We start from the raw sequence: 24766 nt of genomic DNA on the forward strand, positions 1-24766 counted from the left end.
GTAGAAGCCTTACTGCCCTTGGGCCCCTGTGAAATAGTCTCTGGATCTGCAATAAGATTTTTAAAAAGGAACTTGTGGGACTCTGGGACCCTGTAGTATCTGTCAGGCTTTCTGGGACCAGGAGGCGGGGAATCAGGGGCCAAACTAGATTCCAAAATAACGTCTAGTACAGGAGGAATAGCTAAAAACAACGTCTAGTACAGGAGGAATAGCTAAAGGCCTATGCGGAGGTTCATAGATTAGTACTAGACTAACTGCCTTTGTAGGCCATTTTAAGCCTAGCCAACCACCCCATGTGACAAACACTGTACCTTGTATTTCTAAGGTAAACATTTTAATCATTGTTCCAACCTTCCACCCAAAGGCCTATGCTGAGGTAGGAGAAGGAAATCCCTAAGCCTCTTTTTTGAATCAGAAAAATCCTGGCTTTCCCAGTGGAAATGCTCCCTTAGAGTATGTAAGGCTTCCCAAAAAGAAAAATCCTCAGGGGGGGAGCAGAGGGAATGGAGTCCTCTGCATCAGAATCTTCAAAAGTAGATAAAGACAAATTCAGATCATCAGAAGAATCAGAAAAAACAGAATCCTGATCAGAAGATTCATAATAAACTTCAGTCCTAGGCCTCTTAGAAAGGGGGGGGGGGGTTGAATACCCCTGATTAGAGTTATTAGATCTTCAGCCATTCTCATCATTAGTTTTTTAGGCATAGAGGCCTGAGCATGTGGCCTGGGCATCTGTTTAGGCATGGATTGAGATTTAGGCCCAAGTAAAGGAGGCGGCGGTTTAATATGCAAGTCCGTAGGCCGGAATACACCTTCAGAAGCCGGTGCCTTCACAGCGGCTCTGGACCCATCCAAGGTAGAGACATCTGCGAGTTCCATAGTTGGAAGAATCTCATGGCATACCGGACTCCGAATGGGTCTCAGTAAAGGCCTGCGAATCAGAAGTAGCGGGCATCAGGGGCTGCAAAAGCACCTCACTGAGTACCGGCTAACTGGCTTAGAAGAAGCATTGTTGGCAGTTTTGGACCTCAGCCGCCTGTCTCTATTTTTGTATTTTTTCGGAATCCCGGTAGTCGGATGGCTAACCAACAACATTTCTGGATAATTAAACAGAGAACAGAAACATTAAGAGGTGAAAATATACAGACGGATAGTGCGCTGATTAAATAAAGCACAAAACCGACAGCAAGGTATGTCGTGGTCTGGGCCTAGGCAAGGAATACAGTACGAATGAAAATCTTTGAGGTATTTGCTTTCCAAAAGTATGCAATTATTAACTTTTACGGACATCGGTACGGAGCAAGAAAAAGTTTCCCATATGGGGTACTTAGCTTTAGTTGAAAAATTCGGTTCTGAAACTCGAAAACGAAAATTTCAGGAGTGGGCCGACCGGCACTTGCGAACTGCTTCTGCTTCGGGCACCGCACGGCAATAAAGACTGATGTAATGGCATCGGCTGCATATTTTATACCCCTGACATCATGGAAGAAGGGACAGCAACCAATGCAGGACCCAAGACTATCAGGCCGACTGAGGACTACCTGCAAGCAAATAACCCAAATGTAATTACTGCAACAGTGAAACACAAAGAACATCGGCAATGATGATTCCAACTTAGATCAACAACGGTATGGTTGGACCAGAGAACGGGCTCGGAGCCAAAGTCACAACAGGGGTGGATGTCAAAAACGGCTCCAAAGTTGTTGGAACCAACATTGGAGTGGAGATGGGCGATGTCTGTGCCGAGACAGAGACAAACTGATCGGAAAGTACAGTTGTGTACACTTACCATAAATGTAGATGTTAGAGTGTATTCACTGTTGCAGTCATTACATTTGGGTAATCTGCTGGAAGGTTGCCCTCAGTCGGGCTGAATATCAAAGTCTTGGATCCTGCATCGGTTGCGGTCTCCTCTTCCATGACGTCAGGTCATCAGGAGTGTAAAACATGCAGCAGACACCATTTTATTCAGTTTTTCTTGCCCCAGATGTCAGGTGTATATATGTAAATGTACTTTTAGCAACATAAGCTTTACCTTCATCTAAAAGCAAATACACCACAAAGGCTTTATAATATAGTGAAGGAAAGAAAAGTTCTAGAAAAAAGGGGGATAGCGGGTGAGTAACCCTGACTGCAACAGTGAATACACTAACATCTACATTTATGGTAAGTGTACACAACTGCACTATGTTCTTTGTATTTCACTGTTGCAGTCATATTTGGGTAGAATCCCAAAGCTATGGATGGGAGGATGAAACTAAATAGCATTAGGAGCGGTTATAAGGCCCTGCAGAACTGCAATGGCAAAGCCAGCCTTGGACCTAGAGAAGAGAGGCAAATGATCATGCTTTGTAAAATTATGAACAGAGCTCCAAGTAGCAGCTTCTAGAATGTCTTTGGTTGGAACACCTCTGAGAAAGGCTGCTGAGGTAGAGGCAGCCCTGGTGGAATGTGCCCGATTCCCTTGGGCACCAGTTTACCATGATGCAAGTAGCAGAAACCAATGCAGTGGCTTATCCAATTAGAAATAGCCTGCTTTGATATAGCCTTCCCCTCTGATCCTGCAGCAAATGCCACCAGTAGTTGCTCAGACTTTCTTAGAGATGTGGGCATGTTTAAGTAGAATCTTAGTTGTCTGTGCATGTCCAATGAATGCAGAATCCACTCCTCCTTGTTCTGCGGATTTGGGTAAAATGTTGGCAGGTGAATAGTTTGGTTAAGAGCCACACTGGATACCACTTTAGGCATAAAGGAAGGATTGGTCCTGAGGGACACCCTGTCCAGGTAAAATGTAATAAAAGGCTCCACAGCCATGAGGGCCTGTAGTTCTGAAACCCTTCTTGCTGAAGTGATTGCCAAAAGGAAAGCTGTTTTCCAAGATAAAAACTTTATATCCGCAGTAGCTGCTGGTTCAAAAGGAAGCAGGGTGAGTTTTTCCAGCACAAAATTGAGGTCCCATGCAGGAGTTTGTGATCTTCTGGGAGGCCTTAAATTTTTGGCCCCCCTAAGATACTGTTTTAGCAGAGGATGAAAAAAGATGGGAGGCTCCGTGTTGTAATGAGCCGAGATGGCAGAGGCATGGATTTTTATTGAAGAAAAAGATAGGCCCTTGTCAAGCATCTCAGTCAAGTATTGTAAAATCTGAGGAATATTTGGTATTGCTGTGTCCGTTCCTTGTGCTTGGTTCCAAGCACAGAATCTCTTCCATTTATCAGCATAAGATTCTCTAGTACTAAGCCTCCTGGCTTCCAAAATGACATCCATCACAGATTTACTGAGAGGTGTTCTTTGAATAATTACATGATCAGCCACGCTGCCAGGTTCAGAGTTTGGAGCTGAGTGTGCAGAATTTGATTGTTCTGCTGAGACAGTAGATGAGGTATTTGAGGCAAGTACCAAGGAGGGAGTTGAGACATATTCCTTAGAATTAGGTACCAGTGCTGACGAAGCCAGTCCGGAGCAATTAGGATCATTTTTGTTTTTTTCTGTCTGACCTTTAGTAAGACCTTGGGGAGAAGAGGCAGAGGAGGAAAGGCGTAGACGGATAGGTTTTTCCAACTGAAGAATAGGGCATCCACTTTCCATGCTCATCTGTGATAAGTCCTTGTGAAGAATTTGTCCAGTTAATAGATTTGCCTCTCCCCAAAATTATGTCTGGGCTCCCCCATTTCTACCATGCTGAAGACTTGTGGATCCAGTTTCCACTCGTGAGGGTCCATATTTCTGCTTAGGTCATCCGAAAGAGTATTTTGTTTTCCTGGCAGGAACTGAGCTTGAAGATGTACTTGGTAAGTCAAGGCCATGTCCCACAATGCCATGGCTAGTCTGCAAAGGGGGTAGGAATGTGTACACCCCTGCTTGTTTATGTACCACATAACCGTGGTGTTGTCAGTCTTTATCAGTAGTTGTCCTGGATGAAGTAAGTCCTTGAAGGCTGTCAGGGCATTCTGAACAGCTAGCATTTCTTTCTGGTTGACATGCAGATGCATTTGTTTTGGGTTCCATATGCCCTGAATGCATTTCCCAGCCAGGTGGGCCCCCCAAGCATAGTCTGATGCGTCTGCAGTTAGGGTTTGGGTGGCAAGGGGTAGAGTGAATGACCGTCGCTTGTTTTGGTGACATCTCTGCCCACCACAGAAACTCCTGCTGTAGGCAGGGAATGAGAGGAATCATTTTTTCCAGACTGACAATATTGACTCCATAAACGTTTTAGATACCACTGACATTTCCTCATATGCAATCTTGCATACGGAATTAGTAGAATGCAGGATGCCATGAACCTCAAAGCCTGCAGAATTGGTCTTGCAGATAACTGGGTTTTTGTTGCCATCTGTTTGAAGTATATAGTCAGTTGCCTTTGTCTGGCGTAAGGTAAGCCATCTAGGCAGTTGTATTCAAGCTTGCACCCAGGAATGTTGTTTGAGAGGGTACCAGTTGTGATTTCTTTTCATTTATTGTGTACCCTAGGCATGTTAGAAGCCTTTTTACAAATGTCAGATGTGAAGAATGTCCTTGTTTTCTGCTTGAATGAGACAGTCTAAGTAAGGATAGATTTGTATGCTTCTTTGTCTGCAAAATGCAATTACTGGTACCAGGCACTTTGCAAAGACCCTGGGCTCAGTAGATAAGCCAAAGGGCAGTATAGAGAATTGGTAATGCATAAAACCTGCCTTGAAGCGGAATTATCTTCTGCACGATTCCCTTATTGGGATATGCAGGTATGCCTCAAGTCTAGAGTCACTAACCAAGCGTTCTTGCCCAGCATGGGCAATTGCTGTTGTAAAGTCAGCATTTTGAATTTTGGAATGTCCAAGAAGGTGTTCAAAATTGATAAGTCCAGTATTGGACGCCAGGCATGGACTGGACTTTTCTGGGTACCAGGAACAGTCTTGAATAAAAACCTTGCCCTTTTTCCTGTTCTGGTACTGGTTGAATAGCTCCCATATCTATGAGGGACGTAACTTGTTTCTGAGCCTCTGCCCACTGATTTTGTGGCAGATCTGGCCAACAGTTTGGAACTGGCAAAGTATGGAAGTGAAATCTGTACCCCTGGGATACTATGTTTAATACTCACTTGTCCTGGGTAATAAACAGCCAGTTTTGAGCATGAAGTGCTACTTTTCCCCCCAAGTGGGGCTGCCAAAAGATACGTGCTTGGTGATGGCAGAGGGAAGTCATTGAGACTTGCTTACTGTAGGGTTGTGCTTTGTTTCCTCCAGATTTGGAGGTAGAGGCACCCCATTGCTTTGACCTGTAAGAACCCTGTGATTGGTATCTAGAGCCTTTCAAGCACCTGGATTTGCCTTGAGAGGCTCTGCTGGACACAGAAAAGGACCAATTTTTAGTAAGCCAGTGCCTACTGAATCTGGGTGGTTGCACTTGTAAGAAATCTTTTACAGTTTGCATAGATTTAGCTTTGTCTTCCATTTTCTTTAAAATCTCTTCTGCCTTATTACCAGAGTATCATGCTGTAAAGGTGCATCCAACAATTTAGCTTTAATATTATCAGGCAGCTTTTGCTCCTTGAGCCAGTGCATGCTTTCTATTCACAGATCCAGTAACTGCGGCCCCAAGGAATCAAAACCACATTGCAAAGTATGCTTTCCAACCTGTTCTGCTGCATGCAGTAATTCCTGTAATTCTTAATTTTCCACACAATCAGAAATCAACATCATTTTCTGTTTCAATAGGCCCATAACATGCTGTTTATATTTAAGCATATGAAACTGGCAGTTTAAGGCCCCAATTACCAAGGTTGCAGACGTATAAACCTTCTTTCCCCATCTATCCAGCGCCCTGGAATCTCTATCAGAAGGGGTAGGATTTTTAGCTGTAGAGGCCTTTACACCTTTGGGACCCTGTGGGATCGGCAGCAGGATTTTTGAATAGAAATTTCTGTGAGTCAAGAACCCTGTAATATCTGTCTGGCTTACTAGGAGCCAGAGGTAGGGAATCAGGAGTCATGCTTGATTCCGAAAACACATCAACAATGTCTAATACAGGAGGTATAGCCAAAAGCCTATGCTGAGGAAGAAGCCTAAGATCCCTAAGCCTCTTTTTTTTGATTCAGAGAAATCCTGACTCTCCCAATGAAAATGTTCCCTTAAAGTATGCAAGGTTTCTCCAAAAGAATAATCCTCAGGAGGAGATGCAGACGGAATGGATTCTTCTGCATCTGAATCCTCATAGGGAGGTATAGAAAATTCCTAATCAGGAGAAATAGAAACCTGATCTGAAGATTCATAATCAATGTCTTGTCTAGGCTTCTTAGCTGGGGGGGGGGGGGGGGGGGGCCTGATCAAGGTAATTTAAGTTCTCAGCCATTTTGATCTGTTTTTTAGGCATAAGGGCCTCAGCACGTGGCTCATGCGTTGGTTTTTTAGACTTAGAAGTTGATTTTGTTTTTGAAGCTGGCGGTTTTATATAAAAATGTTGAGGCCTGAAAAAGTACAGTTTTGTACCTACCATAAATGTAGATGTCAGAGAGGAATGCATCTGCAGTCTTTACAAATGGGTTGTCCTGTCGTCAGGCAGCCCTTCGGTCGGCCGGATTCCAAAGTCTGGGTCTGGCTTCGGCTGGTGTCGCACTCCACCCGACGTCATTGCGGCAGTTCTTTGGGTATAAAGGCATCAGCCGACGCCATTTTCCTCAGTGTTTCTTGCCCCAGATGCCAGGTGCCCTCTTGGATGGCTAAATTTGGATAAATGCCAAAGTTTCCAAATAGTAGATAGCAAACACACAAAATAAACATGTATGTACATATATACAAACAAATGCACCATAATAGATCCCCCCCAAGCTAGCTGAATATTGGTAAGTACCCTAGGAGTACCTCAGAGGGGAAGGAGGGTGGGTAATCCTGACTGCAGATGCATTCCTCTCGGACATCTACATTTATGGTAGGTACAAAACTGTACTATGTCCTTCAAGGATGCATCTGCAGTCTTTACAAATGGGTAGAATACCATAGCTAAACTAGGGAAGGAGGAAATGAGAATAGATTATGGTGTAGTTAGGATCCCTTGCAAAACAGCAGTGGCAAAACCAGCACGGGATCTAGAGTATAGAGGTAGGTTGTAATGCTTGGCAAATGTATGCACGGAGGTCCAAGTAGCAGCCTCTATAATGTCCTTGGTAGCCACTCCTCGTAAGAAAGCTGTGGTAGTGGCTGTAGCCCTTGTGGAGTGAGGCCTGATGTTCTCTGGAGTTTTCTTTCCATGGTAGGAGTAACAAAATCTAATGCAATTTCCTATCCATTTGGAGATTGTCTGTTTAGAAATTGGATTTCCTTCTTTTCTTGTTGCATATGCTACCAGAAGCTGGTCAGTTTTTCTATTGTTTTTTGTCCTGTCCAGGTAGTAGCGTAATTGTCTGTGTACATCCAAGGTATGTAAGAGCTTTTCTCCCCTGTTCTGTGGATTGGGGAAGAATGTAGGAAGGTGGATAGCCTGATTTAAAGAGACTCTGGATACCACCTTAGGCATAAATGTAGGATTTGTTCTCATGGACACTCTATCTTGATGGAATATCAGGAAGGGTTGTACTGCCATTAATGCCTGTAGTTCAGAGACCCTTCTTGCTGAAGTTATTGCCAGCAGGAAAGCAGTCTTCCAGGATAAGTATTGCAATTCTGCTGTAGCTGCTGGTTCGAAAGGAGGTAGAGTCAGTTTTTCCAGCACAAAGTTCAAGTCCCATGCTGGCAATGGAGGTTTCCTGGGAGGTTTTACATTTTTAATTCCCCTCAGAAACTGTCTGAGCAGAGGATGCGAGAAAACAGGAGGATCCAAGCTGTATTCTGCTGAAATAGCTGATGCATGTATTTTGATGGAGGAATAGGACAGGCCTGCATGGAAGAGCTCCGCCAAGTACTCCAGGATGTTGGCTATGTTCACCAGTGTCACATCTTGCCCCTTTTGCAGTACTCCAGATGAGATATCTTTTCCATTTTGCTGCATAATTACTTCTTGTTGAAGGTCTACGAGCCTCCAGGATAATGTCTTTAACCCTTTGGGATAATTTTGGGTTAATTGCTGTTATGTAATGTTCCAGGCAGTCAGCTGCAGAGTTTTTAGGTTTGGATGCAGAATGTTGTAGTTGTTCTGTGTCAGCAGTAATGGGATCAGGGGCAGTGTCCATATTTGTTCCCGGGACATGCTCCTCAGCAGTGGATACCAATGTTGCCTTGGCCAATTTGGGGCTATCAGAATGATCCTCGGACGTTCCTCTTTGATCTTGAGAAGCACCTTGTGCATCAAAGGAAGTGGTGGGAATGCGTATGCTGTCAGGCTTTTCCAACTGAAGGCTAGGGAGTCCACCTTCCAAGCAAGTGGGTGGCAAGTCCTTGTGCAGAATTTCTTCAACTGGTGATTGAGTGGGGATGCAACCAAGTCTATTTGTGGTAATCCCCATTCTCTTGTGATGGTTTTGAAAATGTCCGGATGCAGCATCCATTCGTGGGCATCTGTTGTAGTTCTGCTTAATATGTCTACTAGAATGTTTTCCTTCCCTGGCACATAAATTGCCTGTAACTGAATGTTGTAGCTCAGAGCCACATCCCATAGGTCCAGTGCCAGCCGGCATAGAGGGTATGAGTGTGTGCCTCCCTGTTTGTTGATGTACCACAACTGTGGTGTTGTCTGTCCTTATCAACTGGCCTTCTTGGAGAAGAGGTCTGAATGCCTGGATTGCCAATTTTACTGCCATCATTTCTTTTAGATTTATGTGCAGATGCAGCTGGTCTTGAGTCCATAGGCCTTGAATGCACTTGCCCATCATGTGTGCCCCCCAACAGAGGTCTGAGGCATCTGTCGTGATGGTTTGTCTTGGTTGACTTTTGCAGAAGGGCAGTCCTGTGTTTGCTTGACAGGCCTGAGCCCACCATAAGAACTCTTGCTTCAGGCATGGGATCATTGGAATTTTGGTTTCTATGCTGTGCTTGTGCTGAGACCACAAATTCTTTAGGTACCACTGTAGCTTTCTCATATGAAGCCTGGCATGAGGGACCAGTATTATGCAGGATGCCATGAAGCCCAGAGCTTGTAGCACTTTCCTTGCAGTTAGATGGCTCTGTTTTGTTAATGTCAAGAAGTAGAGAGGAAGTTGCTCTTTCTTTTCTGCAGTTAGAAATGCCATTTGTTTTGGTGTGTCCAGTTCTGCACCCAGGAAGGTTATTCTTTGGGATGGACTCAGCCTTGACTTTTTTGTATTGACTGTATATCCCAGGGCTTGTAGCAGGTAGATGACTCTTTGTAAGTCTTCTGTTAGTTTGTTTTTGTTGTCCGCTTGTATCAGGCAGTCGTCCAGGTAGGGATAGATTTGAATTCCCTGAAGTCTGCAGTGAGCGATTACTGATGCCAGGCATTTCGTGAACACTCTGGGCGCAGTAGATAAGCCAAAGGGCAATGCTGAGAATTGATAATGCTCTGATCCTGCAAGAAATCTGAGGTATCTTCTGCAAATTGGTCTTATGGGGACGTGCAGGTATGCCTCCTTGAGATCTAGAGTTACCAGCCAAGACTCCTTGCCCAGCATGGGAAGAAGCTGCTGTAGAGTCAACATTTTGAATTTTGGAACAATGAGGAATGTGTTTAAAGCGGACAGGTCTAGAATAGGCCTCCATTTGTTTTCTTTTCTTGGTACCAGGAAGAGCCTGGAGTAAAATCCTTCCCTTGCTCCATAAATGGTACCTTTTCCACAGCTCGCATTCTTAATAATTGAGATATTTGTTTTAGAGCTTCTGTCCTTTGTGAAGGTGGTAGGTTTGGCATTCCTCTCTTTCTTGGTAGTGTATGGAAATGGAACCTGTAACCTTTGTTTATAGTCTGCAAAATCCATTTTTCTCTTGTAATGCAGTGCCAGTTTCTTGAAAATAATGTCAGTTTTCCGCCTAAGGGTGCTTCTAGCTGTTCCCTGGTAGGCGGTGCCACCGCCAAATCACTGTGATTGAGTTGTTGTAGTGGTGGTGGCTGTATCCGTGCCTTGTTGGTTGTTACCCTGCCACTGGCGACCCCTGTAGGCACCCCTGGATTGGTTTCTGCCTCTAGAGCGCCTATTCCTGCCTCTTTGTGCCTTAGAGGAGTCTGGAAAGGACCAATTCTTGGAGGGTCAATTCCTGCTAAACCTTGGAGGTTGAACTTGTAAGAAATCTTTTACTGTTTGCACAGATTTTGCTTTCTCTTCCATCCATTTTTAGTACCTGCTGTGCAGGGGCACCGAATAAATTGACCTTGTCCATAGGTGCATCCAAAAGCTTAGATTTGACATGGTCTGGTAATGCCTGTTCTTTCAGCCATGCATGCCTCCTGATGACTGTGCCAGTCATGGCTGATCTAAAGGAAGCCTCCAGTGCATCATAGCCACATTTCAAAGAATGGTTACTAACCTGCTGTATGTTATGTAACATTTCTTGAACATACTTTTTATCTAAAGATTCTTCAGAGGACAGCTTTTTAGTCAACTGGTCAAGCATAAACTCTTGATATTGAATCATATGGAATTGGCAGTTCAATGCTCTAGCTGACAAAGTAGCAGAGGTGTAAACTTTTTTACCCCATCTCTCTAAGGACCTGGATTCCCTTTCAGAGGGGAGGGGGTTTTTAGAAGAAGTAGCTGCTACAGCTTTAGGGCCCTGGGAGATAGTCTCTGGATCTGCAAAGGGGCCTTATATAGGTGGTGATGAGTGTCCGGGACCCTGTAGTACCTATCGGGCTTAGCAGGAGCCGGAGGTAAAGTATCAGGAGCAGTGCAAGCATCATTAAATGCATCATCAACAACAGATAGTACTGGAGGTATAGCTAAAGGCCTATGCTGTGGCAAGTGTAGAAAGGTCCTAAGCCTTTTTCTAGAGTCTGAGAAATCTTGGCCCTGCCACTGAAATTGTTCCCTCATAGCATGCAAGGTTTCCCCAAAGGAAAATTCCTCAGGAGGAGAGGCTGAAGGGATGGACTCCTCAGCATCAGAGTCTTCGAAAGGAGAATAAGAAGCCTCAGGGGGATCTGTATGATCTGAGTCATCAGAAGAATCATCCGTGGCTACTGGCTCAGGGGGCTCTGCTCTAGGCCTCTTTTCTGGAGGAGGGAGAGAGGCCCTGTCTGGATGAGGCTGGGCTCCACGAATTAAAGAGATGAGATCCTCAGCCAAAGAAAGCATATGGGAGCTGGTGCTGGGCCTGTGAGAGGGGGGTTTGGCAGGCACAGATTTTGATGCTTTGGCTGCTTTAGTCCTGGCAAAGGCCTTAATAGACATAGCTGGAGGAGGCCTAGCAGCTCCACGTGCAGGAGTAGAAATATCTAGGGGAATGGTGTCGGATAAATCCTGTGAAATCGCAACAGAAGGTTGGATTTCAGAAGCCGTTTCTACCAGGATAGAAGAGGCCTCGGTAGAAGGCAAGTTATCGGCTGAAGAAAGAACCGCTTGCTCGGTTTCGGCCGAAACAGAGACACTCGTGGTTTGCTTAACCGCGGTTTCGGCCGAAACCGCGGACCACGAGTGTCGGTCCTTTTCTTTCGCGTTTGGTTATTTGCATAGTCGGAGGATCCGACGGCATAATGTAGGCAAAATCGGAGCCGAAAATCTGTTCAGCAAAGTCCGAACGGCGTCTAAGCGTCCGTCGGTTAAAAGAAGCACAGGCTAGACAAGCTGCTACGTCGTGGTCTGGGCCTAAACAATGTATGCAGTAGGAGTGGAAATCTTTATGAGGTATTTGTTTCCGACAAGATAAACAGTTATTAACTTTCTCTGACATCGGCTGAGGCAAGAAAGAGTCCCCAACGGGGTACTTAGCTTTATAGAAGTCTTCGAAGTAGTATTCGGTAGTAGTATCTCTGGATCTGACCGACCGGCACTTGCGAACAGCTTCTGCTTCGGGCGCCACGTGGCAAGAAAGACTGAGGAAAATGGCGTCGGCTGATGCCTTTATACCCGAAGAACTGCCGCAATGACGTCGGGTGGAGTGCGACACCAGCCGAAGCCAGACCCAGACTTTGGAATCTGGCCGACCGAAGGGCTGCCTGACGACAGGACAACCCATTTGTAAAGACTGCAGATGCATCCTTGAAGGACATCACCCTCAGAAGCCAGTGCCTGCTCAGCGGCTCCGGACCCATCTGAGGAAGAGACATCTGCAGGTTCAACACTGTGAGAATCTCGCAGCATACCGGACTCCACATGGGTCTCGGTAGAAGCCTGCGATTCAAAAGTAGCGGGCATCAGGAGCTGCGAAAGCGCCTGAGTACCGGCGAACCGGCGACTGGCTTAGGAGAAGCTTTGTTGTCGGTTTTGGACCTCGACAGTCTGCCTCTTTTTCTTTGTGTTTTTTGTGTACTCTGGCAGTCGGATTGCTATCAGACGACATTTCAGGGTAATTAAATCTGGATCCAAAATATTTTGAAACAGAAATATACAGACGCTCAGCAGTGCGTTGGTTAAATCTAGCACAAAGCAGACAGTAAGGCACGTTATGATCTGGGCCTAGGCAAGGAATACAGTACAAATGAAAATCCTTATGAGGTATTTGCTTCCCACAAGTAATGCAATTGTTAACTTTTACTGACATCGGTAAGGAGCAAGAAAAAGTTTCCCCAACAGGGTACTTAGCTTTAATTGAAAACTTCGGTTTTGAAACTTGAATGTGAAAATTTCAGGAGTTGGCCGACCGCCACTTGCGAACTGCTTCTGCTTTGGGCACCGCGCGGCAAGAAAGACTGAATAAAATGGCGTCTGCTGCAGGTTTTATATCCCTGACTACCTGCAACCGATGCAGGACCGAAGATTTTGATATTCAGGCTGATTGTGGGCAACCTGCCAGCAGATTAACCAACTGTAATGACTGCAACATTGAAGCACGAAGAACATCTGAGGTAGTAGATGGCGGTGTAGTAGTCGGTGCCAGGGTAGGCGCAGACAAGGGAACTTCGGTAAGCTTTGCTAGAGCCGAACTCAGAACCAATGTAGTCGGAACAGAGGTGCTCGGAAGACTTTTGGGCCTTGTGCTTATGACTTTTACCAGGAGTCTGAGCGAGGACGTTTCTTGTCCACAGAAGGAGGGGATGAGACCTTCGTTGCAGAAATAGCCTCCGAAAAAGACTATGCAAGCAGGCCCTTCAGAAATCAATTTATTCCAACGTTCATTCAGCGTCCACTGACTGAAGCTAGCACAAATATCACACGGGGGTTTCGCCGACAAATGCAGAACCCCCAAACAGTACACACACTCTTCATGAAGGTCGCTATTCGAAGTTTACCACTGCAAGAACAGCAGTGTTTAAACCCCATAGTTCCCTTCTCCGACATAACATAACAGTACACACTCTCACACAAAAAAAACAAAGTGAGGAAAGTGGAGAAAATGAAAAAAGTAAAGAATAACTGAGAAAAAATTTTTGCAAACAACTTGTAAATATATAAGATAAATCACTACTGGAGAGCTCTATGAAACGCTGCTATATGGCTGTGCGGCAAACGAGATCGGAGGTATCTGAGTAAAGGGCATTGCGGGTAGCAGCTTAGCTCAAGACTTTTTGGTGCACGCAAGCTTGGTACAAGGCAGACTTGGTTCCGAGGGCTCGGAACCGAACCCATCAGTGATGAATAGGAAGAAGATTAACAACTTCAGATGAATGGGTAGGCCATTAAGAAAAGAAAACACCACAACCAAACCCTCCACTGAATAGATGCACAGACATGCAGAGTCCCTGGACATCCAAGGTCTACAAATCAGCCTTAGCACTACAAGAATAGATCAGGGGCAGGAGACTGGTGGTAGACCTTGCATCTTGCTCTGGAGAGGCAAGCTAAGAGAGGGGATATTATGAGTAAGGGGGGAGCACAAGCTACTGATACAGTTATAGAAAGTGCCTCTGATCAGTCCGCTGATTTACAATGTATATACAGTTATTATCTAATCATGCTGGTTGTTTTTCTGAGGTCATCTTCTATTTCACCTGAAGCTGGGTGTGTAAATGTAAACTCCACAAACGCAGCACACAATGTCTGATGGTAATTAAATGACTCCTGCAACTGACAAGAGACCTACATCCTAAAAGACTGTAATCACAGAAGTGATACAGACTTTACCTGCTTCAAACTGAATACTATTTAAAGAGCCAAGGGCTTTGGAATATTAAAACAAAAATAAAATAAATAAAAAACGAATGCAGAATTTTGTTAAACTACTCCTGCTGAAAGATGTACGAGCAAAATCCTGAAAACTGGCAACATTCCCTACTACAGCATCGGAACCAGAGTGCAAACAGACAAGCAGGACAAGGTGACTAGAAAAGTGCTCTCCCTTGCTAAAGTGACTCTCAGGAATAAAGCTATAAAACACCCAATGAACTGAACAGTTCAAAGTGATGCACTAGAATCCAAAACCACAACAGCAAGGAAACTATTACTAAAGGCTCCCAACATTTAATGTCTCCAAAGCCCCTCCCCACAAAAGAGGTGTAAGAGACAAGCATATTTAGTCCCCAACAAACACAAAATTAAAACATTTCAGAAAAAGGCTGAATTAAAAAAAAACTCACATTTTCAGTTTCCAAGCTATACATTTTTTCAATTTAACAGCCAACAACAGAATTTACAACAAAAAATAAAAGTTAAGAAAAAAATATCTTTCCATCAACGCAACCATTCTTACTGTACTTTTATTTTTTGAAGGGGAGGGGCAAAGACCTTTTCATCTAACTGACTTACTGAGCTTAATCCTAAGGGGGTTAAAACATTCACCAGGTCAATGTTTGGGACCACAGCAAACATACGTGGGGAAAAAAATATATACAGAATGCAAGGAGCTGTGCACTGCTGTGGTATTTGCTCAGTATGGAATGTGTATCCGGGTTACAATAACCACCCATACCACCCCTAATCACAGGCCAACACAAGCAGGCAGCTGTATTTACCAATCACTCTGTTCTCCATTTCCGAGTTGCAGCTTCCAGTCACAATTTCAGCCATGTTATTAGGCTGTCTCCTACAAGCTTCAACAGCTTAAAATGAACTAAGCTGCAGAAGATACTAACTAAATTACTATGCTAATACAGTGAAGTGCTGTTTTGAAAACCCACCCAAATTTAAGAAAAATACTTCAGCCCACAAACAAGGTCTTAATTGCACATTTGTGCAGGGGAACTAGGATGGAGATTAATGAACCCAACAAAACACCAAATTTAAAAATAAGCAGTAAATGAAGGTATGTCTGAAAAGAACCTTCATACCAGAAGTACTGTCAAACTTACTAGGAGTGTTTGTTAATAAGGCATTCTGAGTGTAAAACCCACCCATAACTTAACTCATAAAAGGGAGAATCTTGCCATACACTAAATACAGGAATAGATAACCACAAAGCCAACAGTTAAAACCTGTGGCTTCTAGTGCAACTCTTCAGTAACGGACCTTTCTTTCTACAGGTTTTCAAACTGCAAAACGGAACACACATTCTGGTTAATACACTTTCAGCTATGTAGCTGGCTGATTATTCTCAGCAAAACATCACAGTTTATCCTGAAAAAGTCTCTGCAAAAACAGCAGCTGACTGAAGTCTACATCCAAATCAGCACATTCTCTTCACAGGGCACCTAGAAACAAGATCCATGTGTCTGCAGCCAGCATTATTCTTGAATGATCTTGGGAGTTATGTGCACTGTACAAGACTGTTGGCTACAATCTATTGTCTGCTTTAGACCAACATTGCTTACTGCAAAGCAGGAAGGGTTTTCAGTTCCTAGTCTTTTTTCTGTCCTGATTTCCGTGCTTCCTGTCTTGAATCTCTGCATTTCTGACAGTAGAAAATGTCTGGAACATTGTTTTTTTTAATTTTGGCACAAGAGAGATGGATCCAAGTTCCACACTGGTTGCATTCAATCATTGGACGTCCTGCAAAGGGTTTCTGACAGTAACATGTGATCAAGTCCCAAGAATCATCCCCTACAATTGAACAAAGTAATGCATTAGTAACTCAGTTCAAAATCAAACAAACAAAATAAAATCTTCAGTTTAGTGGTCCAATAGTTGAAATGTAACTGCAGTTCAGCAAACAGTAGCAAGTGTGTTTAAATCAGTACACTAGTTTGAAAGTTTTTTTTTTTTATGAAGGGGGGGGGGTCTTAAAGGAAAACGGGCTTATCAGACCAACAAAACCCATTTAAATTTTTTTCCTTGTAGAATACTGACTAACAACTGAATTGTGAGCTTTGCAGAGTTTATACTATGCTACAGTTAAAGCTGAATAGCTCTCCAAAGCTATCTAGAGCTGTAGATGGTTAAACAAAAACTTTCGTCCATGCTATAACAGGCAGGAAAATATTCAGTAACTGCAGAAATACCAATGTCAGATATCTGTCAGCTTGGCAGTGTATATCTTCACAGACTACTAACTCCCCCATCCCCTTAATTTTTATGCTCCACAGTTGGAGTGGTGTCCTTCCTCTAAATCCACAGAATTTGTAGTATGCCACACAACAAGGGGGGGGGTTGCCAAACCAAGTCAGCAAGAGGGAAGGCCGGTATTTTAGATGTGAATTAGCAGGTCCCTCCTTGTTTGAGTCAAGAGTTAAAGAGCATACCCTTTGCATCAGATATGAGGTCTAACCTCATTAATTGCAAGGCAAAGTACCACAGTCATCCTTCTGGGTGACCACCTTCATGGAAAGGTACATTTGATTACTGTGGTCTCAAAAAAAACTCCATCTATACATCAAAGTTTATAGCGTCATACAAAAGCAGTTAAGACCAAGCAGTTGCAGCATTAAGAAATATGCTTGAAAGGTAGCCACTACACCGATTGGTATTCCAGATTGAGAGACATAGGCTTATACTTACATAAAGATCATCCTGTCTTGTGTCTGTGAATCTTAACATATTATGCTGTTCAATCTTAAGCAATAATAGTTAACACTGAGGGGTCACACAGTTAAAGCCATCTGAACTGCTGACTATCACAGGTTGCAGTCTAGATAAAGTTGCAGACAAGACCTAATTACCTACGGACAGGATTTGGACTAAGTCTCGCAGGCTGTTTAACCAGTTTCTCGCAGTTGGCTCTTGGTATCAGTGCATCTAGGTGCCCATGGCCTACACAAGACAACGTCACAGAACTTAAGTCAGTGGTCTTATTTAGAAGCCAAAGTCTGAACACAATACCCAAAGCCTAAAACATTAGACTGAATGCACTTCAGGAATTAATTTCAAATCTCTGCTCCTCCAAATATCCTCACCAAGGATGCCTGTACTGCAAAGGTAGAGTGAGGAGAATTGTCAAACGCAGACCGTTAAATATTAGTTATGTACTCACCATAACTTGGTACCGGTTATCCGCAGTTACCATTCATCACGTATGGATCTAGGATCAGACATCGGATCCGAGTCCGCACACTTAAACAGCTTAGGTCAAGCTCCTCCTCTTCTATTATACTCTGCTGTCCTCTAACCCCTCCAGACAGAGTTTGTCCTGGAGAAAGACAGTCAGACAGACAAAACCTCTCAACAGCAAAGATCCCCCAAATCCTGCCAATTCCTCAGGAAGGGGGAAGGAAGGTGGGATCACGATGATTGGTGACTATGGATAGCCCAGATACCAAGTTATGGTGAGTGAAAATATGAACAGAAAACCCATAAACCAAAAATCCACCTTGTGATGTAAAAGATGACAGTGTCCTTAAAGTAACCAAGTAGTTACAATAGGAATTTATTAACCACCAAAAAGAAAACTATACACTTTCATCAGTAAAAGACCAGGACTTTATCAAAACCAAAATGCTTGCCAAATAACTCACTTAAATAGCTATGACGATTCGTTAACTAACCAATCTGGACATCAATTACACTAAATAGCTTATCCTTAAAAGCGCAAGTAATCAAATGTACACTTGTAATCAACTCTAAAACATACTAAATAAAAGTAAATAAGAAGTTATGTTCTTACATTAACGTTCCATGTGAATTGTTAATCTCGCCTTTGTTCTTGCACACTGGGTTCGGAGCCGATCCTCTGCTCCGAGTCGGCCGCATCACTAGCTCCGCATCTTCGAGAAAGCTCGAGGCACAGTAATATCCCATGATCCTCAGGTGCTAACCCTCAGATCTAGTTTGCTATACCAGAAGAATCCCTTCAGAACTGTGTCTTGAACACTTATAAACAGATACTACTTACTGTCTGGAACCCTGCCCTCAAATAGAGGAGAAAAGATGCCATTACTAATGTACAATAATATGCTAACAATATCTAGAAAAGACTGAAAAGGAATTCAGTTGAACCCGTTCTCCCAGACCGCAGGACGGGGGATGGAGGGGGGGGGGATGTAAGAACAAAGGCGAGATGAACAATTCACATGGAACGTTATGGTAAGAACATAACTTCTTAATGTGAAATTGTTCAATCTCGCCGTTTGTTCTTACACACGGGTAGCGTCCCTAGCTCCTTTTTCCTGGGTGGCTCAAGGGAGAACATTCCTGAGTACAGTGGAACGAAACGTCGCCCTGTCCCTGGAGCTTTTGTCTAGTTTATAGTGGGCGATAAAAGTATGTGGTTTTGCCCAAGTTGCCGCTGCACAAATGGAATCTAAGGGCAAACGAGCGGTATGGGCTGAAGAGGTAGCGATCGCCCTTGGAGAATGAGCTCTGGGTTTGAAAGGGAGTTGCTGTTTCGATTCAGCATATACAAAATTTATGCAATCTGAGAGCCATTTGGGTAAGGTAACATTCGTTACTGCCTGTCCTTTCCTTTGGTCAGCATATGAGACAAATAGTTGGTCTGACTTTCTGTACTCTTGTCCTATGTAAGTAAAATCTCAGTTGCCTGTGAACGTCCAATTTGTGCAATGTGTCTTCTAACTTATTGGAATGGTTTTTAAAGAAGGTAGGTAGTTCGATAGACTGATTGAGGTTTTGAATCGAACAAACCTTTGGAAGGAAGGACGGATTGGTGCGCAAGGTTACTCTATCTGGATGAAAAATCATGTACGGGGGTCGGATAGATAGAGCCTGCAACTCAAACTCTCCTGGCGGAAGTGATGGCAACCAGAAAAAGTGTTTTCCACGAAAGAAATTTTAACGGAGTTGTGGCTGCTGGTTCAAATGGGGAAAAATATGAGTTGTGACAGCATGAGATTAAGATTCCAAGGGGCTACTGGATTACGAAAGGGGGGACGGAGGTGAAAGGTACCTTTCATGAAGGCTTTACAAAGCCTGTGGGACATGAGAACCATCTTCGCGGCCAATATGAAAATTGGATATAGCCGCCAGTTGAACTCTTATCGTGGACGTTGATGCTTCTTGAAAAAGTGTGGTAAGAAAATCTAGTATCTTGTGTACTGGAGCCCCGAATGGATCTATACCTTGTTTGGAGGCCCAGTGTGCAAAACGATTCCATTTGCTGTTGTACAATTTCCTTGTAGATGGTTTGTGAGAAGATACAATAATTTGTTGTACTGCAGGGGATAGTAACTCCGACCTGGCTAAGATGGGAAGCGGAGCAGCCAAGCTGTCAGTTCGAGGGACTTGAGGAAGGTGCGAGGAACTCCCGACGAATGTGTCAACAGGTCAGGCTCCGGGTCCAGCATCCATGATTCCTCCACTTGATGAGATTGAAGGAAGGGAAACCAGATTTGTCGAGGCCAGAATGGGGCTATCAGTATTATGGTCCTGTCCAGACGTTTGGCTTTCTGCAAAAACCTGGGAATTAGTGGAACAGGAGGAAAAGCGTAAAGGAGACCCGGGGGCCAATCGTGTACCAGTGCGTCCCTGGGAACACCCCCTGGAGGGGGTAACAGGGCAAAATAACTTCTGCATTTGGCATTCAATGGGGATGCAAACAGGTCGCAGCAAGGCTGGCCCCATCTGCGGAAGATCTCTTCTGCCACTCGAGGTTTGAGGGACCACTCGTGAGGGAACAGGATGGCTCTGCTCAACCTGTCCGCGATTACGTTGGAAGTCCCAGGACGTGCATTGCTATCAGAAAGCGTCCAGTGGACTTTGCCCATTGCCAAATTCTGAGGGCCCCTCTGCATAACGGGTAAGATCTGGTTCCCCCTTGTTTGTTTATGTACCAGACCACTGACATGTCGTCTGTCTGAACTGTCACTGTTCCCTGAGGTAAGGACTTGTGAAATTATTGCAACGCTAGAAACACTGCCCTCAGCTCTAGAACATTGATGTGCAGATTGTACTCCAAGTTGGACCATTGACCTTGGACTGTTTGTCCCTGAAAAAATCCCCCCCACCCTATTGGGCGAATAGCATCCATTGAAGAATCCTCATATGCATCCTGCCTAAGGGAACTACAATAAGGGAGGCTGCCATCAAGCCTAGTACTCTTAATATTGGTCATGCAGGGACTCTCTTGCTCTGGTGAAGGACCGAAATTTGATGTCTGAGGTCTGACACTCTTGGTGGGGGGAGAGAGTAACTTTAGCCAGGGAGGTGTCTAGCTGTGCTCCTATAAATAAGATACGCTGTGACGGCGATAAGACAGACTTTCCAAAATTCACTGTTATGCCTAGCGAAGAGCAGAGACCGATGGTGTAATCCCTGGCTTGTAGAGGACTATACTCGGTGGTGGCGGATAGGAGCCAGTCGTCTAGATAAGGAAACACCCGGAATCCCCTTTGTCTCAAGTGAGACGCTACTACTGCCATGCATTTGGTGAACACCCCGGGGGCTGAGGTGAGACCAAAGGGCAGAGCGCGAAACTGGAAATGACTGGCTCCCAGCCGGAAGCGCAGATCTATGGACGCTCTGGCCATCTTGATATGGTAGTACGCATCTTTGAGATCTATAGAGCACATCCAGTCGCCCTTCTGCAGAAAGGGAAGGATTGACTGTAGCGTGACCATCCGGAACTTTTCCTTTTTCACGAAGGTATTTAATTTGCTGAGGTCTAAAATTGACCTCCAGTCCCCTGTTTTCTTTGGAACTAAAAAGAACCTTGAGTAAGTTCCGGATCCTATTTGGTCCACTGGGACTGGTTGGATGACTGTTTTCGAGCAACCTTCCTATCTCTACAGTTGCCTGGTCTCGCAGACTGGCTGGAACATCTGGGAGCTTTCTGGAGTTGGGTGGCATTTTGAGGAAGGGAATGTTGTAGCCTCTGGTAACTATGCTTTTTACCCAGGAATCTGATGTAAGATTTAGCCAGGCCTCTGGGTATAAAGCCAAGCGACCCCCGACTGCCTCCAGAGTAGGACAGTCGGGCCTGCACTCAGGAGTGCTGGAAGGGCTTCCCAGAGAACGTCTCTGTCGCCCTGATTTTGCGGACTCCCTCTGCCGGCTGGGCGGCGTCTTTCTTCCCCCTCCTCTGCCTCTGGAGGGGGCGTCACTTTGGGTGTGCTGAAAAGATCCCAGAGTCTTTCGGAACCACATTTTTCCTCCTCGTTGCCCTTTAGGGTAGGGTCTAGATGTGATGGAAAAACGGACCCCTACAGCAGACCGGGTCATCCCTTCTTGTTCACACCTCGTGAGTCTCCTTTACTTTGGGCCCAAACAAGGAGGCACCATCAAAGGGGGCGTTGGCAAAGGAAGACTTAAAGGCTTCCGCAAAGGTGCATAAGCGCAACCAGGATTGCCTTCTCAGGGCGATCGCTGAAGCTGCCGCTCTACTCAACCCTTCGGCTGCGTATGAAATCAGCCTCATGGACGAGTTCACTATGGAGTTTAGGGTGTTAAGTTGCGCTGTGACTTTCTCGGCGACAGCAGCATCTGTGTTTCCCTGGAGAGTATCTCCCAGTTCCTTAATGAGATCTCTCTGTAAACGCGTGAAATGCGTAAGGTAGTTGAGCGATTGGATGGAAAAAGTCGCCGAACTAAATAGGCGCTTCCCATATCTGTCCATCGTCCTAGAATCCTTATTAGGAGCATGGACAGAGGAAGATGATTCAGACATCTCTTTCTTAGTGGCCGCCGCCACCACCATAGTATCCACGGGAACCCCTTTTGTAAGATAAGATTTGTCCTGGGGGGGGCCATCATGTATTTATTTGGCTTACGAGGGACTGGTTCCACTGTATCGGGCATTTCCCAAGCCCTCTGGGCTATTAGATCCATGAGATCGTCAAATGGCGGAGTCACCCAGGAGGTAGAAGGTAGAGTCCCAAATGCCTTCAGCAAGACAGATTCATCCAAAGAAGGGGTAAGGGTTTGCCAGTCTCCCCTTTGTTTCAGGATTTCCAAAATGTCTGCAAACAAGACATCCTCAGAGGGGGACCGTGGGGACCCTTCTGTTTCATCTAAATCGGTGTCAGATTGAGAGATTCCTGGGGGGAATCTATGTGCCTCCTCTTGCACAATCGTTTCCTCGGAACATCCTCAGCGGGAGCTTCTGGGGATGCATCTGAGGAACCACAGTCGCCCTGTGGGGACTTCTGAGGCATTGGGTCTTGACGCTTGGTAGGAGCCGAAGGCACAGAAACAGAACGCGGATCTTTTGGGGAAGGAGAAGAAGATACTGATGAAGTATGTGTCTGATCAGACAAGAAACCAAGGCACGCACGTAGGACTGTTGCACGGTCCAAACCATAAATTACCAAACGAGAAAGAGACCAGCACTCGACAGCAGCAGGATAAAAGATATATTTTATTTAGGTTGCAAAAGTCAACCTAACTAGATATGCACAAACCGGTTTCGGCTGTTAAAGCCTTTTTCAATGTGACTTGTCAGTTATTGAGTTATGTAAACATTCAGGGCTACAGTTCACAGCAGCCTTATTAGTAATGGCATTATCAGTATATTAGCAGTTTGTGGTTTAGAATATGTTTAACAATAATGGTTTTAAAACATGTTTAAAAACATGTTTTAAAAAATATGTTTAAAATATGTATAAAAAGCAAAATCAGTTCAAACAAATTTCGATGTAATACACTGTATAAGTACCCTGTATATAAAATTGAATAGGGTGATACCACTTTTAGCGGGTATAAATGGAGAACCAGGATGTAATATGTGTTTTTGTAATCAAACGTTTTTGTACTAGTAACAAGTCACATTAAAAAAGGCTTTAACAGCCGAAACCGGTTTGTGCATATCTAGTTAGGTTGACTTTTGCAACCTAAATAAAATATATCTTTTATCCTGCTGCTGTCGAGTGCTGGTCTCTTTCTCGTTTGGTAATTTCTGATCAGACAAGACCTTCCTCATGATGTCAAAGGCACCGGTGCCCCGACCCGAAGATCTGACCCGATCCGAAGAAGGTGGTAGTTTCTCCGGAATCGGAACTACGGGCTCCGACACCGAAGACGGATCCGAACTGATCTGAGACGAGGCACCGAGGGGAAGAGTCTGAACCGATATCTCAGTTCGACGGAACCCAGGAAAGATCTTCGGCTCAGAGACTCTCCGGCTGGTTCCGAAGGAGTCTAGGTCAACGGAGCCGATAGCACTACTGGAGGCTTCGGCACCAAGGGCTCTACAATCATCGGTTCTTCGATTCCTAGCTCCGATGACTCGACGGGTCTCGGAGGAGGAAGTGTTGAGGGAACAGGAATAGTCTCGAGTTTCGAAACCAGCTGGGACGAAACCTCGATTAGTTTGGACAAAGCAGAGTTCTCCATAAGCTTCTGTACCACTCGGTCCACACTGGAGTCGGAAAGGGGCCTCGAAGAACGGGTCGAAGGGATGGAAGCAGTCACCGAGCGAAGGATAGCAGACGGTGGTACCTCTGACACCGGCTCCAAGACCTTAGCCTCTGTCAGAGATAAACGCTCGACACCCGGCACCGAGGTCATAGGAGCCGGCGTCCGAATCTGAAAATAGGTGCTCGGAGCCGATGACTTGGGCTCCGACACTCTTGAAGACTTCGACCCCTTCGAAGACTTGGATACCTGTTCAGCCTTGTCCAGGGCCTCTTGAAAATTGGGTTTAAGCGACCCTCTGTCAACCAACTTTCTGCGTCTTTCCAGCATGACCCTCCCACTAAAGGAATGACAAATGGAACAGTCTTCCTGCAAGTGGAGAGGGCCAAGACAGTAGACGCAGGATGAGTGGTTGCCAGTAATGGAGATCTTCTGTCCGCACTGACACCTTTTAAAGCCAAATTTGGCTTTCTCTGACATTTTTGACAAAGTCCAAAAAAAAAAAAAAAACACAGCACACTTAAGAAACGCACTATATAACACTAAGTGTAATAATTTTAAAAGTTTGGAATAATAATCAACAGTTTAAATCTAACCTAATATATATATATATATATATATATATATATATATATATAAAAATCCAAAATATTTAAAGTACTGTCAATCCTGACAGAAAAAAACTCCTAGGCCTTAACTAGAAAAAATTAAACTAACTAATCTAGTCTAAATACAGTCACAAAAAACACCTATACTATATTATTTATTTAAACACTAAGAAATAACTATAAATCTATAAAAAAAGAGAAATATATATCAAGAATATAGAAAAAATATACTGGCCCGAGCCTCTCATATGCGATCTGCTGCTAGCAGCAAACTAGATCCGAGGGTTAGCACCCGAGGATCATGGGATATTACTGTGCCTCGAGCTTTCTCGAAGATGCGGAGCTAGTGATGCGGCCGACTCGGAGTAGAGGATCAGCTCCGAACCCCATGTGTAAGAACAAACGGCGAGATTGAACAATTTCACATAATACATTTATAAAAATAAAATCACTCTGAATGACATTAATGCAATCTACAAAATAGTAGCTCTATCCTTTAATTTAGGACTCAATGACAGGTGTTCATTCATACCAGGGGGACTGTTGGCATTTAGCCGCATTTGCCATCTTAATTCACTTCTATTACCCCAGTTTCCTC

At 44.5% G+C, this 24766-nt stretch overlaps 1 protein-coding gene across 3 annotated transcripts in view; it reads right to left on the reverse strand.

The window, feature by feature from the left end:
• Nucleotides 1-14388: 14388 nt before the first annotated feature.
• Nucleotides 14389-24766, reverse strand: part of PHF23 (PHD finger protein 23) — a 144096-nt gene continuing 133718 nt past the window's right edge. For all 3 annotated transcript variants that reach the window (XM_044076706.1, XM_044076707.1, XM_044076708.1), the window contains exon 5: nucleotides 14389-15925. In XM_044076706.1, coding sequence (XP_043932641.1) covers nucleotides 15723-15925 — 203 coding nt within the window. In that variant the 3' untranslated portion in view covers nucleotides 14389-15722. The remainder of the gene's footprint in view (nucleotides 15926-24766) is intronic.

The sequence above is a fragment of the Protopterus annectens genome, chromosome 7.part0, assembly GCF_019279795.1.
Source record: "Protopterus annectens isolate FY-2018-M chromosome 7.part0, PAN1.0, whole genome shotgun sequence".
NCBI classification, from domain to species: Eukaryota; Metazoa; Chordata; order Ceratodontiformes; family Protopteridae; genus Protopterus; species Protopterus annectens.